This window comes from Branchiostoma floridae, unplaced genomic scaffold, assembly GCF_000003815.2.
Source record: "Branchiostoma floridae strain S238N-H82 unplaced genomic scaffold, Bfl_VNyyK Sc7u5tJ_1550, whole genome shotgun sequence".
Classification (NCBI taxonomy): Eukaryota; Metazoa; Chordata; class Leptocardii; order Amphioxiformes; family Branchiostomatidae; genus Branchiostoma; species Branchiostoma floridae.
This window is the reverse complement of record NW_023365750.1, coordinates 90966-116607: the sequence shown is the minus strand read 5'-3', so window position 1 is coordinate 116607 and position 25642 is coordinate 90966. Positions and strand designations below refer to the sequence as shown.

Sequence of the window (25642 nt, the reverse complement as noted above, 5' to 3'; positions counted from 1 at the left end):
ACGAGAGGCTATGAGATTGCGGATGGACGTCATTATGACGTCATCCATGTTGCTATTGGCAATACAAGTCGTCATAAACATTATTATTCTGTTATCTGCACTTGTTGTTACATTTTTTGTAGTATAACTTGAAGTTTTCTGAGAATACCCTGTTTTCATGGGTCCGGCTAATATAATCAAATTGATGACGTCATAATTACGTCATTTAACGTCAACGTAACGTCAAACGTCAAATACGTGTCAGATATTATGTCGATATCATTTCCTGAAAATTTGGTGGCCTTACGGTACGTTGTTTAAGAGTTAGAGGACTTAGAAGTGGAGGGCTTCAAAAGCCCCCCCCCCGGTCCAGGGATGACCAAAAAAGCCCAGTCTGAATAGGGTTAAGCATATACATAGATGTCAAGTATAAAGTCGTATATGAATGTGTACAAAAATTCAAAGTAGTGTGATCATTACTTTGCAAGTGACACCCAGTATCGTTAGATAAGGGAGAAGGACAAAAAACGTGGCTGCGACCTGAGGTGTGCAGGTCAATTTGCACTGCTGGAAGTCAGACACCCACTTGCGTGAAATAGGAAGAGAATCATTATCAAACATTTTGACATTTTTTTTTGTTAATGAGAAAGAATTTACGGCATGGGAACTCGACCCACATATGTTGTGCTTATTATTTTTGGGTATTGAGGACTAATTGGCACCCTCGTATATTAGGCTTCAGGGTTTGAGTTCTAACTTGTGCTGATATGCACTTTCTTTCTTTTTTCAACATTTTTTCATCATTTATCACGTCTGTTTGCATACCATCCTATATATAATGCACCGATCTGAGGGGCCATTCGAGTTCCTCTGCTCTCATTACTATAGTGTATACGTAGTTGTTTGTCAAAACATCTTACGTGTGCATGTTGGGACGGGATTGGACCACTGCCCGTTAGCTTGGCACCTGGTGTCAAAATCCCCGACCCGAACATAGCCGTTGTTACAGCTGAAGGTGATCGTGTCCTGGTAAAGGTTCGCTCCGGTCGCGGGTGTCCGAATTCCATTTGTTGGGGCCGTCAACGCCGGACATTGTATACCTGAAATGATCAAAACATTTTATTATTACTATTTATCTATTATAACATGAATATGCGCAGATAGACGCCTATTGACGTCGACGAACGGATTGTGTCTAAATATCATCTTCTGAATACTGTATATGTATACAACAATTAGATGGACATTGCTGGACAGTATATATATATAAGACTCCGTTCCCCCAAACTACAGGTGAACGTAACCGTGTCCTGGTAGGAGTTCGCTTCGGTCGCTCACTTTTAATAGGCTCTAACTACCATAGTGCAGGTATCTACATAGCTACATTTTGCTAGAAATGGTCTGTGTATATGAGTGTCAATTTCAACTTACGTGCGCATGTTGGAACAGTGTTGCTCCATGTTCCGTCAGCTTGGCACGTTAAAGGAGAGTTTCCGGTTAGTTGATATCCCGAGTTACAGGTGAACGATATCGTGTTTATGTAGAAGTTTGAACCGGTAGTAGGTGACCGAGCTCCGTTAGCTGGGGCTGTCAACGCCGGACACTGTCTGGCTGAAATTTTCAATAACATTTTATCACGTGGATCTCATAATGGAATTATTTCTGTGCTTATAAGAAAAAAAAGCAACTGGTTTGAATCTATGACCGTCTATAATGCTTTAACTAAACACAAAATGTGCCTTCATTGCTCTCTTAATCGTCTGATAAGTGTCAGTATAATACACTTTCGTGAACACAGCTAGCACATATGATCTTGAAAGTCATCTTACGTGTGCATGTATGAACAGGGTTACTCCATGTTCCGTCAGCTTGGCACGTGGCACCAGTAGCACCGTTCCGTACGTATCCCGTGTTGCAGGTGTAGCTGACGGTTACCTGGTAGTTGTACGGTCCGGCAGCAGGACTTATCGCTCCGTTAGCTGGCGCAGTCTGAGCCGGACATTGGATGGCTGAAATGGAAAATACAAGAAGAAACGCCCTCTATCAGTCTTGCGATTAAAGACACTGTGCTTGCCTTCTCCTGAGTAGCGTACAGCTGGAATGGACAACACCAGTTATTCCATGGGGGATGTGTACAAATTAACAACATGCATATGTTTACTTACGGTTACATATCGGCGGACTTGCACTCCAGGCACCAGTTACAAGACAGGTAAGGCTGGTATGACCGGCCAGGTTGTACCCGGTGTTACAGGTGAAGGTGACCTGATCCTGGTACTGACGTCTGTTTGTAGACAGCGAACCGTTCGCTGGTGCCGTCAGGGCAGGACATTGTACAACTGGACATAAAGAACACATTGATAAATCTTAGATTAGTAATAGAAAGCAAACCGTTCAAAATAATTATTCTAAATATCTGACCTGCTTTATTTGACGTTGTGCAATAACAAGATATAGCAGACTGCAAAATAAATTAATATCAACAGTATTTGAAGGATCGTGACGAACCTGTGCAGGTGACACGGCCGTCTCTAACGAATCCCACGTTACACGTGCACGTGAGGGTTCTCCCAAACAGTCGGCAGGTGGCGTTGGTGTGACACGGGGATGGGACGCACAGGTTACTCGCTGAAAAGGAATGTCAGCTGTTTTAAATATATATGTTTTAAATTAAATATATCTGTAATTCGTTTTTGTACAAAATTCGACTACTCTACTTTTTTGTACGGTTCTTTTTGTGTTGTAATGTTTAGATTTAATCCCATCTTTAGATTTGTTTCATGTAAATGAAAAGGCTTTTAAAGTATGTATCTTTATACACAACTTTATTAATATGCAAAAAAGTGAACATATTTTTTAAATATGAAAACAAATACATTGCTCTTAACCGGTTACAGACTCCGTTGAGTAATGGCTGTACCTTTAAAACTACATGTTTAAGTATATTGGCAAGGCATATAAAGAAAATAGGACATTAGGTAGAACTCACCGTTACATATCGACTCCCTTATAAATTTGGGGTGCTCGTCATCCACAAGGAAATCATGGTCCGTCAGCCTGAATACCCTGTCTGGAGTACCAGCAATAGTCTCTAGAGTAGCTTGACTTAAGTCGCTTTCCTGGCCAACTCCAACAACGAACACGGTGATGCCCATCTGTCGTACCAACTGTGCCGGACGGATCACGTCATCCTCGGACTCATCGTCGGTAATAACGATCAAAAAGTCGAGAGTATAATTCCGCCGGCCGTTTACCTCAAGAAATGAGTTATTACGCACGTGATCGAGACCAAGTCCAGTGTAGGTGTGACCTCTGTCGTAAGGAATGTTGCGAATCTCAGTTAAGAGCTCAACTCTGGTGTAATTTTCATTCAGCTTCACCCATGTGTTCTGCGCGTCGCGGTTGCTGTACGTGACAACGCCGACCCTTGTGTCATTTTCTCCGAGTGTAAAATAGTTGGCTACTTTCTGGATGAAGCTTTTTGCATCCTCGAAACCGCTCGTCCTGAAACTCTCCGAACTGTCCAGGAGGAAGACCAGGTCTACTGGATAAGGACAGGTGGTGGCTGAAGAAAATACGAAATGTTTGACGTCGTTCATGGCGTGCCTTGAAAAAACTATTACAGCACATCTTTTGCTTAAAAACATCACCGATATCGGTATATATAATTAAAAGAAGCGTTACAAGACGGCCACTGATAATTACAATGAAAATAGTCGTATTAGCTAGGGCAGTCAGAAAGTTTTGTTACAAGCCTTTTTTTTCGTGGAATGACTGAAAAATGGCAAAGATTTAAAGGCAATTACTTTAATGAGATCGAAGAATCTCATGTTGTTTATATCTTTATGACTTTAATTTGAAGATTACTATAGCATCCGTTAGAAGCTGAAAGGTCAGTACAGCACAGCACATTACTTAACCATATTTAGACCGGGCTTTTTTTAGCCAACCTTGAACCAAATAGGGTTAACCCGGTCTGAATAAGGTTAACCGTCTTCGCATATAAAGCACCGCGATATTACTAGACATGAAGCATTGCGGCACTTACCCAATGGAGGTGGAATCTGTTGAAAATCGTGGAAAGCTGTAAAAAAGCGAATAAATTTAACTGATTAATCTTCATTACGTAACAGATGATGATAGTGCTATCTTAAATGTAACCATTATAAATTACGCCTATATTAAAATTAACTTCGATACGGCGTATTCCGCTACGCCCGAGTTACCAGTGTGACTGTGTTAGCTGAAATCGATGCATACTTGCATTGTGTACAATTAGATGATCCGGTCCGGAAGACGTAAAGATGGTCTTGCACTTGGATTTTAGATCCTACAAGACACTCTGGAACGTTTGCACGTAACGCATCAGAATTTATAGTAGGGTGCAGAAACAAATAACAGGAATTTAATGTATTGAAGTGCAGGACACAACCTACACGAATATCTGAAAATGAGCAGAGATTTCCCGGCTCGTTCTTTTAAAAGACACTTTGATTTGACCCCCAGCGGAGGTCATGGAACTGCAGGCAACGCAAAGGCAGTGCCCGGTATAGTATAAAGGCGCAAATTCACGCCGGCAGAACAAGCATCGCTAGCCAACTTACACAGTCCCAAAACTGATGTATTCCTCTAACATTCAACACAGTTTCCACCTCACTGATGTGCACGGAAGAATAATTACGGCCTTTGCAAGCACTGTGAGGCACTACTTTATACCCGACATACTTTCGCTCACGGGAGTCGCCCATAAATACTGTATTATGAGGCCTTTAACTATCCAGAAATGGTTAAAGCCATGGCAACGGGTTTCTAAAAGGCATATTTTACGAAATTTACTAATTTCATGTAGTTTTAAAAGTTGGCTAGAGCAAAACCACCCACCGACTAAAACAATCCGTTCACAGATAACTGGATTATGTAAGAAACATTCATAGATGCCACAAAATTGACGTGGAAAGTCTTTCTAAGACGACAAAATGCCAGGGCGTGGCAAACTGTACTAAACGGGATCAGGTATTGATTGCGGACATTATGCCCGCAAACTACAAAATGGTCGACTGCATAAAAGACTGTAGCTTACGTATTGGATTTGAGACAAAGGATTGCCACAGGACTCCAAACAATCGAAACCGTATTCACAAAGTTGTATACATTTAAAAACAAGGTGAGATTTAGCACAGTTGACAAAAGTTAGTAAACACATTTGTACTTACCCAGGCTAAAATTAGCCACCATGAGTGCGCCAACTATCCCCAGGGCAAACTTCATTGTGCAGTCGTACAAGAGACCATAACTAAGATCGCCTTCTTAAAATATATCCCCACAACTTTAAAGATGTAAGTCCAACTGGAAAGGTGGGCCTTGTCTAAAGACGTACAATCACGCAAGAACAGCGTCTTCTTCAGGAAACGTGAATATACAAACCTGCATGTGAACGCGCGCCGTTTCCTTGTGTAACCTTTACATACCTGGCTAAATTATGTGCCTAAATCTGAAAGTCATGGGGTCACATAACTTCGTATTGAATCGGCAGACGCCCCGGGCCTCTTCAGGGTCATCACACTATTTGATTTGTTTGTGTAGCATATTTGATATTTTCAAATATAGTTTTACGTTTACTTAGGAATTGACGTCCTGACGCCAAAAAAGTGAAGTCACAATTCAGTTATTTGCGGTGACGTCCAATTAGTACACCAGCATCTCCTGTGAGAAAACTTGAAGTTTACAGGTTCTTCCGTCAACATTACTCGGGGTCAAAGTTCAAAGGTGAAAGAAGCTTGTTTACAGTGTACATGACTCAAAATTATTTCTGTACAACAATGACATTACTGTTTAAGGATTTCCAAAGTTTGATACTTTTCACTGATTTACTGGCCCGATGAACCTGTGAAGATCGTATGTGCATACACGCATATAAGCAGTATGTTTATTAGAGGGTATATGTAGGTGTTTGGTGTGTGTGTAAGAGTGTAATACTATATTTGCATGCAGGTGTGGATGTGAGTGTGTATATGTTTGTGTATGTCTGTATTTGTATGCATATTACATTTCCACACGGCGCATACTAAAAACAGGCGAAAAATATAAACATTTCACAGAAAACGGGACATTTAAAGTAAGTGGCTGAAGGAGTGACAGAGCAGTTATTGTCCAATCTTTTATGTTTTCCTTAGTTATTAAGTTATTAGTGTTTACTATTTCTGTTTCACCTCTTTCATCTCCCACCATCGTTTCTGTTTCCATACCGCATTTCATCACTATTTTTCATTTGTTTATCTTGTTCCCATGTGTGTCAAATGTGTATAGCTGTCATCCACTACATATCCTTCACTTGGCCTCATGAGAACATCCCACAGGCGCTCTAACGCATTGTTTATCAAACATCAATACAGGTCACCACATGGTACGTGAGTCATTGTTTCCAGTTGAAGACACAACAACACAGTAACAGCGTTTTCTACACCATACCGTACAAAGTCTTTCGTGTTTCAACTCGCAACATGTTTGCTGTTGAATGGTATGTGACTATTAACACGTGTTGTCTTACAAGTCACATGGTCGTTCATAATACATTTCGGCAGTCAACCGTGCATAATGTCTGTATGGCGGCGAACGCAGACAACAAAGCTATTGTACAGAGCTGTCAACGAATGTCATACCCTTCGTGTGTTTAAGATCGCAGCAAAGCGCAGCATAATCACCGTTTGGTTAAAAGCTCGCCTTATAATCAGATGCCTAAACATGTACATGTTACACTTTGTTGTTCGCACGAATTAGTACGTGAAATCTTACAGGAGACGCAGCCTTTTTAAGAAAAACGACCAACCGTTGCCTGGATCACTTGACAAAGTTAAGCGGGATATTCAAAATGGCGGCGTCGAGCTGCGGCGACGGGAAATATGGCGTGGCGAGCCGAAATGGGACAAGCCATTAGAGGCAATACCATATGTACCTAAAACTTTCACAAAACGATTGAGATGCCCCACGACGTTCATGCTGGGCAAACAATTTCGTATGAAAAAAATGCAACTACTATGGACTTCATATACATGCTTTTATGACCCCACCTATACTACATATAAATACATAAAAACAGCCTGAAAAAGTACTGCACAAGTTGATGTACAATGACAACAAAACTGAATATATCAAAGGAAGGTTTATTGGACAAAATGTGCGCCTGATTAAATACAGTATTGATTGCAAAGAAACTCAAAACTTAAACGAAGCTGTCATAATTAATTTGGACTTTGCTAAAGCATTTGAATCTATTAATAGTAAATTCATGTGTAATTATTAAAAATGACTTCGTCCCTGTCTTTATCTATGCCATGCAATGCATTTACAATGACATCAGCAGTAATATTATAAATCAAGGCTGGATGTCTGAATCCTTTACTCTCAACAAAGGTATCCGTCAGGGATGTCCTGTATCGGCACTCATTTTTATCTTAGCAGTAGATGATATAACTGTGGATATTAAGAATGCACACTGGTGTGTATGTTAAGATACTATCACAAATATTGAAATATTCACCACTTGTATTTTCCTCAAAACTATTTCCTCAAAAGAATTAACGATGCTATAACAAATGCCTTTTACGTCTCTGGTTACTGTACTATCCATTGTTATGAAAAATATATATTGACTGTAAATCATAATTTTTTTATTTGTAACCATTAGTCAATGGCAATCATGAAAACCATGTATATATAACAATTGTATATATAACATGTAAAGATCTGAAAGGACGAAGACATGTTTTAACAATGTGCAGTACCTCTGATCGTAGAAACACTAGTCTTAACTTCCTTTGCTTGAAAATTGTATCATTATCATTACCCATGTGAGTGTATAGGGGACACATGTACTTTTTATCACTGCATGTGCAATAGTTTTAGATTGTAGAGATACTAGTCTTAACTTTCTTGTACTTGACAAATATGACTCTTATATCAAAAGAAGGATAATGATTGTCATTTCGTGTGTGTTTGATAGAGAGTGGGATAGATAAAGAGAGATAAAAAAGAGAGGAAGTACGTTAATCTGTTTTTTGTCTGAAATAGGCATGATTTCGTCATGTATTATGGATAATATACATTTGTACGCACAATAGCTGCTTATACGTAAAATCTATTGATGTAGATTAACACAATACATAATGATATACACGTTGACCATTCTTCTTATATGTTATCCTCCTGAAGTGATAGGGTAACATTACTGTCTGTTGACACCATTGTCTTTTAGCATCTACTTAAAAAAATTATGCGAGATAGTGAAGGCGCTTCTATCTCCAGTGGAGTTCTGGGGTTGGGGTGTTGTACGCTGGTGCCTTTGTAGACTCTGGTACACCGCTGGCCTCAGCCCCTGGTAATGGCCGCTAGGTTGGACCGGAGGCGGAGGTACGGGCAAGGGTTCCATGGGATAGGAGTAGTAGACGTCACTTCCGGTGCCGGATCGCTGAGACGCCTCCCTGTCTTGTGTGCGCTACAGCAATGGGAAGAGTAAAGATTTTGAGTCTTAGTTGTCCTGCATTAGCTGAATTTAGAAGGTCTTATAATAGATTTGTTTATCTGACGTTTTTATGTTAAACTGTTATTCTGACAGAACTATCAGCTGTTACCTTTAAAGCCCACTCCAATTTTCCAGTAATGTTGCAATTAAAAAAAAACATAAGTCAAGTATGAAGTTCAATTTCAAATATCACATTGTCTAGAATATAAAGTAAAGCAAGTAATAAGAAGAGAATTTCGCATATATTTACCACAATAATTAAAGATAACAAATTTTGGATACATTCTACATGTAATTTACCTATGTCATATTCTTTCTTCTTTGCGACGGTAACGTTAGTGTAGCGTATCCTGATTACAATACTGTTATCCAAAGATTATATTACATACACACATCATGCCAATTAATGATAAAAACAATAATTAATTAAATTGCTATCTACAGCTGGATATGCGGCTATAGTAGTCTTTAATAGTAATGTTTTTCAGGTAGACAGCATTATAGACATTTAATTTATTCATGATAATTTTTTTTTTACTTAAGACAGAAAACGGTCTGAAACATTGCTATGTCAAGAATCAACTGACCTTGGTAACCAGCTTGAAGAAGATGATGATCAGAATGATTTTGACCGGTTGGAGGAGGATGAAGTCAGTCAGGAAGGAGATGAGGAAGGCGAAGAGCCAGGCTTGAGACTTGGCCCTGCCGTAATCATTACCGTACAGGACAGTAAAGGCACCGGATACTATAACTATAGCAGCAACCAGGAACCAGGCTGTAGGGAAAATATGTTAGATATGTTACATGTAACTACAAGAGCCAGGCTTGAGACTTGGCCCTGCCGTAATCATTACCGTACAGGACAGTAAAGGCACCGGATACTATAACTATGGCAGCAACCATGAACCATGCTGTAGGGAAATATGTTAGATATGTTACATATAACTACATAAGCCAGGTCTGAGACCTGCTGTAATCATTACCGTACAAGACAGTAAAGGCAGCGGATACTATAACTATGGCAGGAACCAGGCTGTAGGGGGAATATGTTAGATATGTTACATGTAACTATATGAACCAGGTCTGGGACCTGTAATCATTACCGTACAGGACAGTAAAGGCACCGGATACTATAACTATGGCAGCAACCAGGAACCAGGCTGTAGGGAAAATATGTTAGATATGTTACATGTAACTACATAAACCAGGTCTGGGACCTGCCGTAATTATTGCAGTACAGGACAGTAAAGGCACCGGGTACTATAACTATGGCAGGAGCCAGGCTGTAGGGAAAATATGTTAGATATGTTACATGTAACTACATGAGTCGGGTCTGACACCTGCAGTAATCATTACCGTAGAGGACAGTAAAGGCACCGGATACTATAACTATGGCAGCAACCAGGAACCAGGCTGTAGGGGGAATATGTTAGATATGTTACATGTAACTACATAAACCAGGTCTGATATCTACCGTAATCATTACCGTACAGGACAGTAAAGACGCCAAATATAACTTTTTTCTTCCCATGCAGTGGGTACACACCCTTTAAACCTGAGATACTAATTGATAATTGATAAACTATTCTTCATTGAGTGACACTTTGAAGACATGTACACGTACCTTCAAATGTTCGACGTCTTCAAAGTACATATTGTTCACGGAGTGACCTAGTCTCGAGGGAGTATGAGACTAGATCCAAAACTTGAGTAGAAACTCCGTTAATTCCGTGAACAAGATGTATTGAGAAGACATAAAAAATTGGAGGTACGTGTTAATAATCCCTTCAAACAGTCACTGATGGAGGACAATTCTATCATTTGCATTCAGGCGTGATCAATGAAACTCTCCAACCGCAACACCAACTTTTGACCTGTGCCAAACCAGCCATCCTATTAAAGCTGTAAGTCTCCAGTTATACTCTCTCACACTCACATTCCTTCAGTTTATAATATTAATTTGAGTAAGCAGCACACAAGAAAAACAAACGCACAGACCGAAACCCCCTCCCCCCTTGAATTAAAATTGCCGGTAGCTCTCACCTACGATAACGCTCCACCAGGGCAATGGACGATACGGTTTCTCACTCATGGCAACCTTCGCACCATGTTTCTCTACGCCGTGTCTGTCCTCGGATTTCTTCAGGGCTGAAACGCATGAGACGAAAAGTTTACAGTATGTTTGTAACTGTTATTTGCAATGACATGATTCCATAGTGGCCCTAACACTAAGATAAAGTAAGTAGTTCAAAAATGACTCTAAACTGATGCAGTATGTATCGTGCTCTCCGTCCATCCCATTCGCTGCAGATTAGAATCAATGCAATATGAAAATTTACGGAAACTAATCAGGTGATAAAGAATCAGCTACTTGCCACCCAATGAAAACCAGTGGCAGTACATATGGCCTGAGTAGAAAATACGTCTGTAATGGAAGCTTGGATGATTTGTTCAATCTTATTCATTGAGTATGCGGTGCGTTTCTTTCTGCTACAAAAGTCAAAGTGGTGAATGGTAAGCGTCAAGTATGAAGCTTACCTCCTTCTTTTTTAAACTTCTCGATATGTGCGGAAGGATATGCAGTGTACTCCGTCCCGTTCCTTCTGGGCAAGTAATGGGGTAGATCCACGGCTCGATCCTTCTGTGGAGTGACGTAGTTTTCCTTGCCCTTCCGGATGAGCCCATTTGCTGGCGATGACGTGTCGTGACGTGGCCCGGCGTAACGGAAAAGCACCACGACGATGACGTTGATTGGTAAGGCGATTAAGGAACTCTCCAGGCCGATGATGAACTGAAATATTAAAAAAATAAAGACATGTTAGGAACTCTTATTGATCATCATATTTGCAAGATAAAACTGAAAATGTTAAGACTAAATCTCGTTTAAACATCAGATATCTACTAATATAATGTCAATATTATCAGAATCTCCGTTCTGTCAAGAGGCATACATGCAAGCATCAGGCGATGTGTGCAGATTTGTCTAAGAAAGCACTAAATTTGAGACACTTCAGGTCATTTGTTTTCAGTAAAGAGGCTCGAAAATATATTTTTGCCTGAAAGTGGCCCCAAATAACATATTACCACACGTATAGATATGCCATCACATCTATATTTGTTTAAAATACATTCAACCAAGTATGTGTAAGATTTGGCACATTGAGATAATTTCGCACAGTATTCTTGCTGCTATGTATTAGCCTTTGTCGCTGGACTCTTTGGAAAGAAACCTAATCAGACCTTACCGTGTCCCAGCTGAACAGTTGCTCCAGTTGGACCCTCCCTCCGGTAACCCTGGGTACGAAGTTCCTGTCTCCCCGGTAGAACATGATGTTGACTAACATGAAGGACATGAGGAGGCACAGACAACAGGAGATCCTCTGCACACGGGTGAAGTGGTTGGATGGGGGTTTCACAGCAGATATCCACAGGTGTTCTGATATAAAACTTTTTCCCGTTGTGGACTGGGGTACATTCTTGTATACTCTTTGCTGTTGGACCCTGTTCTCTCTCTTACGCTGGCGTCTGTATTCACGCTGTAACATTACAACAGGTATATCAAGACAATGATAGACATCACTAAAAATCATTTTATTACAAGTAGCGATTCAGTAGCCTCATTACATCTCGTTTATAATGGCCCGCCCAGCATCCGATCGCCCCCCTCGCTAGACAGGGGAGGGGCAAGTCACAAGCCTGAACAAGCCTGTTTGCGTTTGTCACAGACTAGAAATTCGGGTTTACATGACCATTTTCGCGCTAATGTCAATTTTAAGACTCTTATCGGAAATAATACTGTGTAATCTGCATCATAGACAGTTCGGCATTCAAATTACAAAAATATCAGAAGCAAACAATAGTTTCCTTCAAGGTTTTATTGAGGGAATTTAAATTCGCGCATCATTTTTTTCATCATAACAACGTCATATCTCTTGCCCTTGGATGACCGATTTCCGGAAAGGAACGGATATATTCAAACCCTTCGTTTATCATCAACATCCAGGCTTCTCCCGATGAAGACAGCCACGATGTACAAGGCCATCACGACGCACACGGTCACCAGGGCTATCAGACTTCTGTCCAGGTCAAAGGTGAAGGAACTGCCCAAGTCCAGCGGGTTGGGCGCAACAAAACCAGCAAAGGCTGTCAGGTGGTCACAGATACAGTGGAGCTGCTCATCTGTCGTCTGCGGCCCAACCTTGAAACAAAAAAAGAGAAAAAAAGTGATTTAAAGATAAATGAATACGGAAATGATTTTGGGTCACAAACTACCATCTATGGTAGGAATTAAGATTCTGTAATAGCTTCAGAATGACTTAATTAAAACAAATGTAACTGCAGATATACATATATTTTTATGTTGAAATGTAACTTTTACTCCCATAATTCCACCGGGTACCATAATACTACCACATGATAAATCTTGCTATATTTTGAACACCAAAACATCTGAAGTGTATATACCTCAGAATTGCTGATGCCGTATTCGTAAATCTCTTCAACTTTTTCTAAATCTATGCTCTTTTTCTCATATGGCGGTAGCATGGCACCCCATGGAACTATTTGAGTTTATGTGTGTTACGACTTGTAGCTGTGATAGTGTAAACCAGAATTAACCAGATTTCGAAAGTTTCAAAATTTATATAACAGATATTGCGAAGACGTTTCGTCTAAAAGAATAAGTTGATAGAATGACAGAATTAGTACATATGGATACAAAATACAACTATAACTCACCTCGCATCCCCTGTCGGTCCAAAGACTTGACGACTCGTCGAAGAAGAGACATTTGGATGCTGTGATGCTCATGGTGTACGAAACACTGGAGTCTGACGTCTGTCCGTTCTCGTCAGTGGTTGGGATCCGCTGGAGGCCTACATGCAGATAGACAAACTGTCTATTTTATCTATTTCATCTTGGCCACTTAAAATTTTAAAACCTGATTTCCAAGGAGGCCCACCGTACATGTAAACAGGACAGGACTTGTTACATTTAGTTGAAGATAGGACACCAGTGGACACAAAAAAAAGTTTAAAGGTAAAAAGATAAGAACTTCAATGGTAACAAAAAAATGTTAGGAATTTTGAATATATATTGTAGAATATGACAAACATTGGTCTATAGTTTACTATACATCGATGATCCCACTAAACTATCTATTCAAAATGGCAAGAGTCTCATGGGATGTTCTTTCTATTGATACGTTAAAGTATTTGATGACAGATGCCATTCAATCGTAAGATGCCAAAGCAGAACTTAAGCAACGCATTCAGAAGGACAGCAGATGATTGTCATATTTTTTGTGTGCTAAAATGACATGTAAAGCTTGACGGTTTGGGAGAAGAATGCGTGTATAAAAATCTATATGTAATCAATATGTGTGTTTACCTATTGTCCAAACTTCTCGTCCACTTCCGGTGTTTAAAGCTTCCTGGTTCAGGAACCACGTGTACGGCTGTGTAGAGACTCCATTACCTGTTAGGGTTGCATTGTGACTATAGTCAACAGGTGAGACCACCGCACCACGTTTCAGGTAAGTTCTTAACGTGACGTTTACGTCTTTGTTGGGAACGTCAGGGATGACGCGGATGTAGAAAGCAACACCTGGTTCTGTTGTGGTGAAATTGTGTATCTGATAACCAAAGAAGAACAGAAAATGGTGGTTTTAGAAAGAGGATCGAGAAATGCATAACCACAACACAACGTTTACAATCCTCTGTTTCGCATGTTACGTTGGCTTGTTACACCAAAAGGCGCACTGTACGTAGAAATGGATTACTCTGAAAGTAGTTTAGAATCTCGTAGCGAATTTGGAATCTCTCAAAATCACAACATAATGACGAAAGCTCAGAGACACATAATATGTATGCAAAGAAGAGATAGGTAGCTAATTGAACTTTACCCAATGTAATGTGCTAGTAGGTGATCATCTGTAACATCGAAGAGAGAAAGCATTTATACATATCATTAAAACTGGACCTACCGCTATTTGCCTGCTGTTAGATGACGTTGCATTGCCGTTTACAATTATTGGTTTCTCAGGAGATATTGGGTTGATATACTCGATACGTTCATCCTCCTTTAGGTTACTGACAAGCACTTTCTGCCTTTCGCCGAGAACAGAAAGTCCCAGAATCGTGGTCTTGACATCCTCGGCATTATTTCCATATTCAAAAGGGTTTCGTGGTGCAAAGTAAGTCTGAAAGATAAAACACACAACAATGCAACACATGAATTCCAGCAATTGCCAGAATTTTAGAAATACATAATGTTTTTCTTAGTAAACGTAACTATCAATTTTTTCTCTACAGTAAGTTTTGAATACAGTTCTGAGCCTGTATGATTGGTTAAAAAGTTCTACCTCGACTTCGTGTGGCCAAGGAGCTTGGTATGGCAAAGTTAAGCTCGCGCGTAGCTTGCAGAGATATCGCGAGAATCGGGATATTAATTAATGTTACATGTGTAAAATTCCACTTTGAGAATATAGTGGAAGGTCCTGATGAGCTACTGATTTCTTGTATCTTATCATATAATAACAAGTATCCAAACATACACACCTGAGATCTGACAGTTCCGTTGACACAAAGCTTCGAGGTAATGTTCTCTGGAATTTCAAAGTACGCCTTCGTTTTTTCCTGGGTCTGTATTACCCGCGTCCCGAGTCCGTCACAGCTGGACCTCGCCAGGGACATCAGGAACTCCTTAGCCTGGACCAGAGTCGGCTTCTCGTCTCGGTTCTTTCGCGAGATCATCGTGAAAGACAACTCGTCGATAGTTTCGAAAACGGTGGTGACTGCCTGCTCGTTCTGATGTAAATATGTAAATAATTAATAATAAAAGATATAAAACAAGGCAGCATTGAGAAACTCTTGATCATGTTAATCTAGTTTAAAAAAATCTCCACCATCTTTAGATCATTAGACTATGTTATTGAGTGTTCGTCAAAAGTGGCTTAAACTTCATACAATCCACCGCCAAAGTTGAGTGATGGTTTTCGTCTCCTATCAAATGTAGAACAACTATCACCCACTCATCTTCATTACATCGACGCTATTGACCTAGATCTTGCGATTTATGTTGGTCATTTGCATTCAAAATTGTCAGATTACCATCTTGGAAAAGATTTTAATGTCACCTTTTGGAAGTCTGTAGTCTTGTTTGTCAGTTTTGTCTTGGACTTCTCTCTCTCCACGCTTTGACTGGAAGCGTCCAGAATGTTTATGGCACCTGAAAAAGGAAATATACTGCGTAAACTATCGTCTTATACAATCAATTACTGTTATAATTTTGATTGCTTAATAAAGAACACCTGTTCTACTTCTATTACATGTGTCGATGACGATGCAAATTTTTATAGATGGCATATTCGCCGTTGTCTAGTATTGTCTATCTTTTTACAACAGGGCACTAAGGTATTACCTGTGAAAAGTTGAGCCGCTACGCCTTCCAGCTCCTCCGTTCCAACCTCTGATGCCTCAGTCGTCAACACTTCTCCTAACGTCTTTAAAGTGTCAGCTGCTCTTACCTATACGGGCACACAGGTGTTAGGCAATTATGGGGGGGGGGGCGCTTTAGTTAGTGACTATATGGTATAAGAACGTTTGTTATGTCTGCATTTCTCCCTTTCATTTACATTTTTGTCACCAGAAATACTGAATGGACGACCTGCTACTATACATATATTTTATTTCTTAATGGCTTTGCGCTAAGAAAAGGGAATACCATTCTGAAGGAACCACCGTTCAGCATTAACTTGAATGTTATGTTCATCTTAGTTAGTAGAAATACTTCTTAATGGAGTAAACTGTAATTTACAACACAAAAGTAGATATTTGGGACTGATTGATCATGATTTCAGTCCAGTCTTTGTAAAGAAATGGACAACCCCCTGCTTTGTAGTGTCACTTTATAAATCATCATCTTATTAAAATTAGCATTTTAGGATTAGCATTAACTGCAGAGGGCAGATCTTGCTCTATGCAACACAACTAACCTGAGACCCATCCGACAGTTCTTCAGGCTTGTTAGTCACGTGTGCTAGCGTGCCTGACACCTGTTTCACCTGCTGCACGTCCTGCACCTGAACCTGCTCCAGAATTTGCATCATCCGATCACGTGTCTAAAAGGATAAAAACGGTAAACAATCTGTTTTGCATTGGATAAAATCATAGTTAAGGACGCATTAGCATAGTTTTGTCGTTGCTATTTCTTTTTCAGGCATGTTCTCAGTTTTCTTGAAGGTAGACCGTCGGTAGGTCTTTGATGTAAAAACGAAAAAAAAAAGTGCGGTTGACTTGATACTCGGATGTAATGATTATTCACTTTAGGGCTACTAAATAATTGTACAAGGCAGTCTTTCAGATAAAGACCATCAGGACGCAATGAATTGATATTTTCTACATTGACACTACACTGGCGAAGGTAGTTGTTAGTGTTTAAATGTATCTCGTCTCCTTGCGTTGGTATAAGCCGCTTTTGTATTGTCGACGTCAGTTCCGACGGCAACGTTTAGCACAGACGCCACACTGGCGATTGATGACGTAGTCTGTTGTAGGTTGTTGACGTCCACGTCATCTAGAACGGCTTCCACCAACTCTTCAATATTTTCTGGTGGTCTTACCTAAATAATGGTAGAATATCATGGTAAATAATAAATATGAAAAAACTGTAATACATTAAATACTTGTATACAATATCGGTATAATGAACCACATCAATCAAAGTTAATCGCGTTCAGAATTCGGTGTTTTATCACTTTCCTCAGCAAACACGCTAATAATTTAGCAAATATGTCTAAACATTCATATGCTTCACTGTGTGCAATTTAGCTGCATGGACTTTTACGTCCTCCTCCAGTAATAGAACGGACAAAATACACTCGACATACTAAAATAGTTGGATACCAGGATACTATTTATCGCATATAAAATTGCACTCTCACATTCGTTGTGGCTCTTGTGACGCTAAAAGCACCTAGTGCATCGGTCACACGGATGACGATCTCCAGCTCATAGTTCTCGTCTGGGTCTCCTGTGGGCAGTCTGATTGGAGGGGTGCTGGAGGCCTGGTTCATGAAAAATCGTAATTATTTCCATGACGGTTAGACATCAATGTACGCCAAATAGCTGTTACGCAATCAAGTGGATGAGGTACTGGAAACGGTTAGACGCCTCAGACGGCAGTGTCACTAAATAAAAAAAATCGTCTGATCGTTTCCCAAACCATAGCCAATTGCTTGAGTACCTGCTATTTCGCAAATCGTAATCACATTTAACCCAATAAAAGCTGACGAACTAACAATGTGCCTATCCGATCGTCAAGCCCGATCTCTGAACATTGTCAAGCAAAACCAAAGGAGAAAACTTAACACACTTGCACTATGTAACCATGATTCCCTGACACACTAAACGTAAAAATTTAGTAAGGTATTATGTAACCTACCTACCTACCTAGTCCCTTGACCTCCAGGTCGTTGGGGGACAAGGTATTATGTAAACAAGTGTACATTACATTGATGACACTTACTGGTCCGCTGTATAGAAGATGTTGGCTGACACTGGATGTAGAATTGATAGAAGCAACGTTGACATCCGCTGCTGTGTACTCAAAATCATAGCGCAGAGGTAGATCCGGATCGCTGAATCCTAGTAAGCAATGTATCATTATCTATCTGAAATTCTGGAGCAAAGTGTTGGTGGAGTGACTTGAAATTGATAATTATGAATTGATAACTTGAAATTAATAATGTTGTAATCACACGTTAATTTTTTTCCCATCTAAAGCCATTAAAACAAGAATTACAGATGGGCCTGTTACAATGGCTTAGGCTAAAATATTTTCAAGAAATACCTTGACACACTATCTCAAAAAATCCAGCCGGGTTACCCAGCGAGTGGACTGTACAGCTCCCTACAGTCGGTGGTTCAGTAACTATGAAGGAATACTCTGCAGAACCAGACTCCCCTGTGTTACTGTCCGTCACTGTGGAAGTCACAATGTACTGGCCTTGCTGCTTGAGATAAAGGATGATTTGATTGTATGCTAGTAAACATAGAATTTGTGAGTATCTGGGACATCAGTATGCATCTAAAATGACGCCAAACAGTTAAAGTTATAGACGGGTGGTCCGATATTGTAGAGACATGACAATGTATGGAATAATTAGAACATTGTAAACAAGTTGGCCTTATTTACTATAAGAAAACAAAAGCACAACGAAGACAATTTGTCTGGTGTAGCCGCCAAATAATGAAATCCATATGTTTCGATTCTGTGTTGGAATTCACATTTTTTCTAGTCGCATTGTATTCATAGAAAGTAACATACCGGATCAAAAACCTCTGCCCTGAACGTCACGTAGTCTTGACTTCTGTCATCCAGTATGTTTGTCCTCCAGTCTTCGTCTGTCCAAGTCGTAGCTACTCCTTGTGTCTGCACCAATGTCCAGTTGTATCTGTAGTTGTTGGGATCTCCTCGACAGTTGCTGCACAGCGCGGACAGCCTCAACCTTTCTCCGTAGTTGATTCCGGGGCCGCAGGTTCCATAACTAGTATCACAACTAAAAACACATTTACACCAAAAAAATAAGCAAATCAGGCAAAATTATTACAAGGAAAGAAATCTCCGGGTGGAATACACAGTCACAAAGCCACTCAAAATAATTGCCTATTACAAACCAGGTAATACTTGTAAGTGCATACAAAATGATTACTTGGAACCAGTAAGGCATTTCAGCTAGAAATACAATCATGGTAACAATTGAATAATATTCAGACTTACATGACTGATGACTGTGGGTTGGTCGAAGGAACCACCTCTATAACCTGACTCGCAGAAGCACTGATCCTGTTGGTTGCAGACACCTCCACAGTAAACATGAGCTCGGAGTTAAGTGAATCTCGGTTGGTATTTACTGTAAGAAGACCATCGGCTCCTCCATTCAATGCAGGGCAAACTCCATCTGAAAATATACGCAGCTGTATAGTAAAATGAAATTTATGAGTCAACACGGAATCTGCCAATACTCTTTTAAAACATAGCAGAATTCATTCTATTTCGTAATTTCTTGAAAGCGTTGGACATGGGTGTCTATACACAGTGGGACTAAGTTGTCCACATATTTAGCAGCAAAGTGATGTGACGGCGGGGTTGTTTGGTCCAGAGTTTCTGGGTTTGAATACGCTAATGTGTACTGAATATGCTAACGTATCTTCTGTGTCTGGTAGAAATGGGCACCAAGCTTTAGTTAGGGCCGTCCCTCAGAGAGGACGTTGAATGGAGGTCCTGTGTTTGTCTCAGTTTGATTTCAGCCACACCCCGCTTATCAAAAGGAGAGGGACCTTTCCTGATGTGAGTGGATTTTCTGTCAACATCTCCAGGTTCATTTCTTGAAAAGGCGATAGTCACCTGTTATGTCAATCAATTGTGGTATATCTCAATAATAAATGTATTACTTACGGATAGGATCACAAGACCAGCGATAGTCCAGGTCCGCGCTCCTTGATATGATGCCGTCAGGATCCGATGACAGCGTGGCCGCATCTATGGTAAATTCACCAACTCCAACCTGCCTTCTGGCTCCTCCCAATATACCAGCAACGAGAGGAGATGGAGTGATGCTCACCGATGTGTTATAACTTATACCCGATACTACAACTCCTGTATTAGTCTCAGTCACAGTCACAGTTAGTCTAAACAGGTATAGACCATAATGGAGTGTTCTGGGAGGAACCAGGAGATCTGCTTTTGTGGAAACAACATCGGCAAGGACTTGCCACTGTGATCCACTGGGTGGAAAGAACTCCCATTTGTACCCAACATTACGTTTCTCAATGCAGTTTGCACTAACCCTGAGTCGACTGTTCAGTGTAAAAGCTCTTCTGCGGGCGATTGGCGTTCCTCCACCCAAAATGTGTACATCAGGTGAGCAATATGTGCATCCGTACCCTTCCGGTATATTAAGGCAGGTAGATCCTTGGGGACAAACGTCAGTGTCCCCTGTACACTCATCATGATCTGAAATGTAGGCTGCAGTTATAACATCAATATCGTTGGTCAGCTTCATATTGATGAGTCAAAAAGTACGCTCATGTTCTATCTATAATTTTTGCTGAAAAATCGCAAAAAAAATTGGATATGATAAAAATTGAAGTATCCTTTTTTAAAATTTACATATTGATGATATTGATTTACACCGCCAACAGAATATGTTCAATAAATCAGAGTAAATGGTTCCTAGATTAAAACATTCCATAAGAATATGAACATTACTAATAGTATATCATCAACTTCAAAGCTTGTTTTTAAGAGTCACCTTTTCGTGTGCATGTTGGAACAGGGTTACTCCATGATCCGTCAGCTTGGCACAATGTGTCAGCGGCGCCGTTCAGAACGTATCCCGTGTCACAGGTGAACACGACCATGTTTAGGTACGAGTATGGTCTAGGAGGACTCAGCGCTCCGTTGGCTGGAGGCGTCAAATCCGGACATTGTCCAGCTGAAATTTCAAAAAATAATTAACATTAGATATGGAATTATACTTCTGTACTAAAGATACACATAACAATGCCTTTTGAGTTAAGATTTTTTTCATCAATCGTATTTTGAAGATGGAAAGGTCATGCAATTTCCTTCTGACACTCTTCATCAGAGATTCGCTACATACTATAAGTTGATCAACACCGCTTGCAGATATCAACTTGCAAGTCGTCTTACGTGTGCATGTTGGAGTAGGGTTGTTCCATGATCCGTCAGCTCGGCACGTTGTAGTTTGAACGCCGTTCCGTACGTATCCCGTGTTACAGGCGAACGTAACCGTGACAGGGTAGCTGTGCGGTGCGGCAGGACTCAGCGCTCCGTTAGTTGGTGCCGTCAACGCTTGACATGGTCTGGCTGTAAAAATAAAATTACTTGATTATGATCCTTGAAAATAGGCTCTTGATACTTGATGATGTATGGAACAAACAACATGCATTAATATTTTTCAATCTTGAAACAGAAACATAATGCATATTATTTTTCTTCCAATTAAGTTATTCTTAACAAGAAATGTAACGTTTAGGTAGCCATACGTTCCTGGAAAATACAACACCCCTTTAAGGGGTGGGGGTTCACACCTACGTATAATTTTAAGTACGCATGCGTTCCGTTTTGACGTTGTTTCTAAATTATTTTATACGCATTTGTACGCGTCAAGGACAGTCGCTGTTTAAACAAATACTAAGAAAAATCTTGGAATACACTTGCCATTTGTCGGAAATGCGTTAGGCATTTAATGCGTACAGGCTGCTGTACCCCCCTCCACCACACACACACACACCAACGAGCAAGTACGGGCTACGCGTGTCATGTAGAGCATGCGAGTGAGTAAGGAAACCGTGCGTAAGCAGCACGTGTAAGTAAGGCCTGCATACGATAACGTCAATCACACAGTCACATAGTTCGTACGTTGTAAGCCCGTATACGTACTTGCGCAACGAACGATACACGCCGCCGCTCAGGGCCTTAGTACAAATTGCACAACCGTGCGAGTGACTTGCGTTGTCTCACCCCCTTCCCTGCTCTTGCCAGTTCTTCCTCACGTTTACAGGAAAACGCGGCGTACGTGGCTTTCCGGGGAAACGCGTGTACGGACAAAAAAAAACGTACGGCGGGTGTCGACATAGGCTTTAGTTGAGGTCGTCAACGTAGGTCATTGTGTCACGGAAATAGTCAATAACCCGTTCCAGGCACCTTTGTCTCTATACCGTAGGTATACAGAACTACTCATTTTCAATCTACGCCTGCTTAACATTTTTTGAATTTAGAAATTCAAACAATTTCACTATGTTGTGAGTTTCTAAAGCTACAGTTAGCTGGATATTGCTAACATGAATAGACACTTACAAGTCGTCTGGCCGCGTGTGCATGTTGGAACAGGGTTGCTCCATGTTCCGTCAGCTCGGCACGTCAAGGGAGAGGCTCCGTTTAGTTGGTATCCCGTGTTACAGGTGTACGTGATGGTGTTCCTGTAGGAGTTCGCTCCGGTAGAGGGTATCCGCGCTCCGTTAGTTGGGGCCGTCAATTCGGAACATCTGACTGAAATTGTTAGTAAACCATATTCTGTAACCTGGTAGAGATCTGCATACTTATGTTACATGGTGAAACATTGATTATAATTCACCTGCCATGTACCTGTAGAAAAATAGAAAATAGAACGCCCAAATTGCTCTTTAAAAGTTATATTACTTTTGTTGGTTCAATCTAAATATCTATTTTTAGGGGTAGAAATTGCTTAGCATTGCACATATCGATGAGTCAAAAGTTATCTTACGTCTGCATGTTCCAACAGGATTGCTCCATGTTCCGTCATCTTGGCACCTTATGGGAGTGACTCCGTCCAGGTCGTATCCCGAGTTACAGATGACTGTAACCTGGTTTAGGTAGGAGTACGGCCCTAGAGGACTCAGCACTCCGTTAGTTGGGGCCGTCAACGCCGGACATTGCCTTGCTGAAATAATCAATAACCTTTTGATCTATGCCTATTAAAATTGTTTGAAATACAGGAAGGTCACGCAATGTTAAGAATATGGGGAGCGGGGCGAATTTCACTGCGGACCAAACATCTTAGAACGGTAATGAGAATTGGCCCACCTTTCCAAAAATTATACTACATTGAACCCCCCCCCCCTCCCCAATACACACACAATCTTGACAAATTTCGCAACATTACCAACTAGTATTCCTTTTTTTCTGGTAATTGAATCTGTTATTTCACTTTTCTAGTTGAAACGTTCGCGATATGGCACTGCTATTAAAAACATGTACCTCAACATCACAATAAAATACTTCTTTTTTTATTTCCATGCCAGGCTTGTTTTGACCAAACCAAGTACAATCGACTGCCAAGGTATCACATCTTATGGTACCAAATAGGCACATGGTGCCATATGGTACCGAGTAGCACACCTGATATGTTAGACACAGCTGCAGGTTCCTTATGACTATGCTGATATTGCCAACAATAAATTTCGGAAAATTTAGGCAAGCTGACACCTTAACAAGTGCTGCTGTTCATCAAGGAAGTAGTATGATATACATTCAACCGAGAAACCAAAAGGAAGTGATATCTTAGAAAGGGCTTTATCGCTAGCAATTTCATAGTTTCTATATCGTTAGGGATTTCGGGGCATCTATTTGTAGGGTTAAGTGCACCGTTTCGCGGCTGGTGCAGTCAGTGCATTGTGCAACTGAAAATAAAGATTACGAATGGATTCTTAGATTGTTATTTACGAAAAACTAAACATTTAAACATATCCTCAGTGTCTGACACACATATGTTGTGCAACAACGACATCTGACAGACCGCAAAATAATAACAGCAGGTTTTATGGATCATGACGAACCTGTGCAGGTGAAACCGTTCCCGACGAATCCTGCGTTACATTTGCACGTGTAGGTTTCCACCAGCAGTCGGCAGGTGGCGTCGGCGTGACAAGGTGGATTACAAGGTTTACTCACTGCAAAGAAAGGTCAACTGTTTTACGTATGGATCTATGATTCTTGATTTCTACAGAATTCGACTATTCCACATTTTATGTACGATTCATTTTGCATCGTTATGATTGTGATTGTGATTGTGAAAAACGCAAGGAATACGGCGCAAATGTTATCTTTACATAATGTTGATAGTGATAAAAGAAGAAGACTTAGTGTAAAAGTATGTTTGCAAACATCTGTCTTTATGCACAACATAATTATACATATTTGTGTTTTAAACATGAAACAAATTTATTGCTCTCAACTGATCAGATACCACGGTATTTTAGAATACATTTAAAACGACAGGTATAGAAGTAGGCTGTATAAAGGAAATAGGATATGCGTATTACCGTTACAAATCGACTCCCTTATAAAGTTGGGATGCTCGTCATCCACAAGGAAATCATGGTCCCTCAGCCTGAACACCCTGTCTGGAGTACCAGCAATAGTCTCTAGGGTAGCTTGACTAACGTCGCTTTTCTCGCCAACTCCTACAACAAACACTTTGATGCCCATCTGGCGTGTCAGCTGTGCCGGAAGGATGACGTCATCCTCGGACTCATCGTCGGTTAGTACGATCAGGACGTCGGGAGTATTATTTCGCCGGCCGTTTACTTCGAGAAACGAGTTATTACGCACGTGATCAAGACCAAGTCCAGTGAAGGTGTGACCTCTGTCGTAAGGAAGGTTACGAATCTCGGTTAAGAGCTCAACTCTGGTGTAGTTTTCATTCAGCTTCACGCGTGTGATCTGCGCGTCGGCGTTGCTGTACGTGACAACACCGACCCTTGTATCGTTTTCACCAAGTGTGAAATAGTTGACTACGGACTGGATGAAGGTTTTTGCATCTTCGAAACCGCTTGTCCTGAAACTCTCCGAGCTGTCCAGGAGGAAGATCAGGTCTACTGGATAAGGACAGGTGGTGGCTAAAGAAAATTAAAAAAAAAACGCTTGATGTCATTTATGCCTTGAAAATAATTAGAGCACTTATTTTGCCACAAAAGCATACATTTCATCACCAACATCAAGATATGGAATGCAAGAATCGTTATAAGACGGCCAGTGCTGATGATTGTAATAAGTAAAGTTGTATACTAGCTATGGGAGTCAGAAAGTGAAGCAAGAGGTTTCTTACAAGATAGATTTTGTCTTGGAATAACAAAAATTGCAAAGAATGAAAGACAATTATTTTTAAGAGACCAAAGAATCTCATGTTTTTTATTTGTTTATGACATGGATTTCAGGATGACCATACTCTTGACAGTCCGTTAGAAGCAAAGATTGGCACTGCACAGCACAAAGGGGGAGTAAATTAACGTGAATTGAAAACAAAGTTCCTTGCCCCACTTCCAGGTATTGTAGTAGAATTTAACGCTATACGTATTAAAATATGTCTTCATATGACATAGGTCTATTTCTATCCATAAAAGCAACTTGTTTTAAAGCTAAATTATAGTGAGTTATGAAACGAAATCTGAGTGGAATTCAGAGTCTTGAACATTTATTGTGTTGGTTTCTGTTGACTCTTTTGCCGTTTAGATATCTATGAAACCTATTCAGACTGAGCGTTTTTGGTCCATCTTCTTTTGAAGGTATCTTCAAAACAAAATCATGACGATCCGTCAA

General features: G+C 40.4%; 5 protein-coding genes across 5 annotated transcripts in view; all 5 read right to left on the bottom strand.

Annotated features, from left to right (window-relative positions):
• Positions 1 to 1439, bottom strand: part of LOC118408065 (sushi, von Willebrand factor type A, EGF and pentraxin domain-containing protein 1-like) — a 10499-nt gene extending 9060 nt beyond the window's left edge. The window contains exons 1-2 of the mRNA XM_035808683.1: positions 1415 to 1439; positions 900 to 1079 (exon numbers count right to left, since the gene is read on the bottom strand). Coding sequence (XP_035664576.1) covers positions 900 to 1079; positions 1415 to 1439 — 205 coding nt within the window. The remainder of the gene's footprint in view (positions 1 to 899; positions 1080 to 1414) is intronic.
• Positions 1440 to 2458: 1019 nt separating this feature from the next.
• LOC118408064 (cartilage matrix protein-like) lies at positions 2459 to 3578 on the bottom strand. Its single transcript, XM_035808682.1, has 2 exons — positions 2969 to 3578; positions 2459 to 2607 (listed from the first exon to the last, which is right to left on the bottom strand). The coding sequence occupies exons 1-2, from the start codon at positions 3576 to 3578 to the stop codon at positions 2459 to 2461; spliced, it is 759 nt and encodes a 252-aa protein (XP_035664575.1).
• A 4655-nt stretch (positions 3579 to 8233) lies between these two features.
• Positions 8234 to 9407, bottom strand: LOC118408063. Its single transcript, XM_035808680.1, has 3 exons — positions 9398 to 9407; positions 9085 to 9272; positions 8234 to 8470 (listed from the first exon to the last, which is right to left on the bottom strand). Exons 1-3 carry the CDS (start codon positions 9405 to 9407, stop codon positions 8234 to 8236), a joined length of 435 nt encoding a protein of 144 aa, XP_035664573.1.
• A 1611-nt stretch (positions 9408 to 11018) lies between these two features.
• On the bottom strand, positions 11019 to 17570 carry LOC118408062 (polycystic kidney disease protein 1-like 2). Its single transcript, XM_035808679.1, has 12 exons — positions 17439 to 17570; positions 16956 to 17117; positions 16491 to 16616; positions 15917 to 16022; positions 15633 to 15724; positions 15055 to 15303; positions 14481 to 14696; positions 13886 to 14129; positions 13235 to 13371; positions 12477 to 12695; positions 11743 to 12033; positions 11019 to 11288 (listed from the first exon to the last, which is right to left on the bottom strand). The coding sequence occupies exons 1-12, from the start codon at positions 17568 to 17570 to the stop codon at positions 11019 to 11021; spliced, it is 2244 nt and encodes a 747-aa protein (XP_035664572.1).
• Positions 17571 to 19946: 2376 nt separating this feature from the next.
• LOC118408061 (sushi, von Willebrand factor type A, EGF and pentraxin domain-containing protein 1-like) lies at positions 19947 to 25041 on the bottom strand. The gene is made up of 8 exons (XM_035808678.1): positions 25026 to 25041; positions 24373 to 24942; positions 23881 to 23994; positions 22809 to 22985; positions 22382 to 22573; positions 21212 to 21388; positions 20841 to 20993; positions 19947 to 20155 (listed from the first exon to the last, which is right to left on the bottom strand). Exons 1-8 carry the CDS (start codon positions 25039 to 25041, stop codon positions 19947 to 19949), a joined length of 1608 nt encoding a protein of 535 aa, XP_035664571.1.
• Between the last annotated feature and the right edge of the window lie 601 nt (positions 25042 to 25642).

What these genes read in the sequence shown, in the direction of transcription:
- LOC118408064 (XM_035808682.1), bottom strand. Translation starts at nt 3,578, where the DNA reads ATGAACGACGTCAAACATTTCGTATTTTCTTCAGCCACCACCTGTCCT. An exon ending in AAGGGAGTCGATATGTAACG is followed by an intron (nt 2,608 to 2,968) that starts GTGAGTTCTACC and finishes ATTCCTTTTCAG; the next exon opens with CGAGTAACCTGTGCGTCCCA.
- LOC118408063 (XM_035808680.1), bottom strand. An exon ending in TCTTCAAGCTGGTTACCAAG is followed by an intron (nt 8,471 to 9,084) that starts GTCAGTTGATTC and finishes CCATTGCTGTAG; the next exon opens with CGCACACAAGACAGGGAGGC.
- LOC118408062 (XM_035808679.1), bottom strand. Translation starts at nt 17,570, where the DNA reads ATGAACCAGGCCTCCAGCACCCCTCCAATCAGACTGCCCACAGGAGAC. An exon ending in TCACAAGAGCCACAACGAAT is followed by an intron (nt 17,118 to 17,438) that starts GTGAGAGTGCAA and finishes ACCATTATTTAG; the next exon opens with GTAAGACCACCAGAAAATAT. An exon ending in CAAAAGCGGCTTATACCAAC is followed by an intron (nt 16,617 to 16,955) that starts GCAAGGAGACGA and finishes TTATCCTTTTAG; the next exon opens with ACACGTGATCGGATGATGCA.
- LOC118408061 (XM_035808678.1), bottom strand. An exon ending in TCCTGTTGGAACATGCAGAC is followed by an intron (nt 22,574 to 22,808) that starts GTAAGATAACTT and finishes TAACAATTTCAG; the next exon opens with TCAGATGTTCCGAATTGACG. An exon ending in CCAAGCTGACGGATCATGGA is followed by an intron (nt 20,156 to 20,840) that starts GTAACCCTGTTC and finishes AGACTAATACAG; the next exon opens with GAGTTGTAGTATCGGGTATA.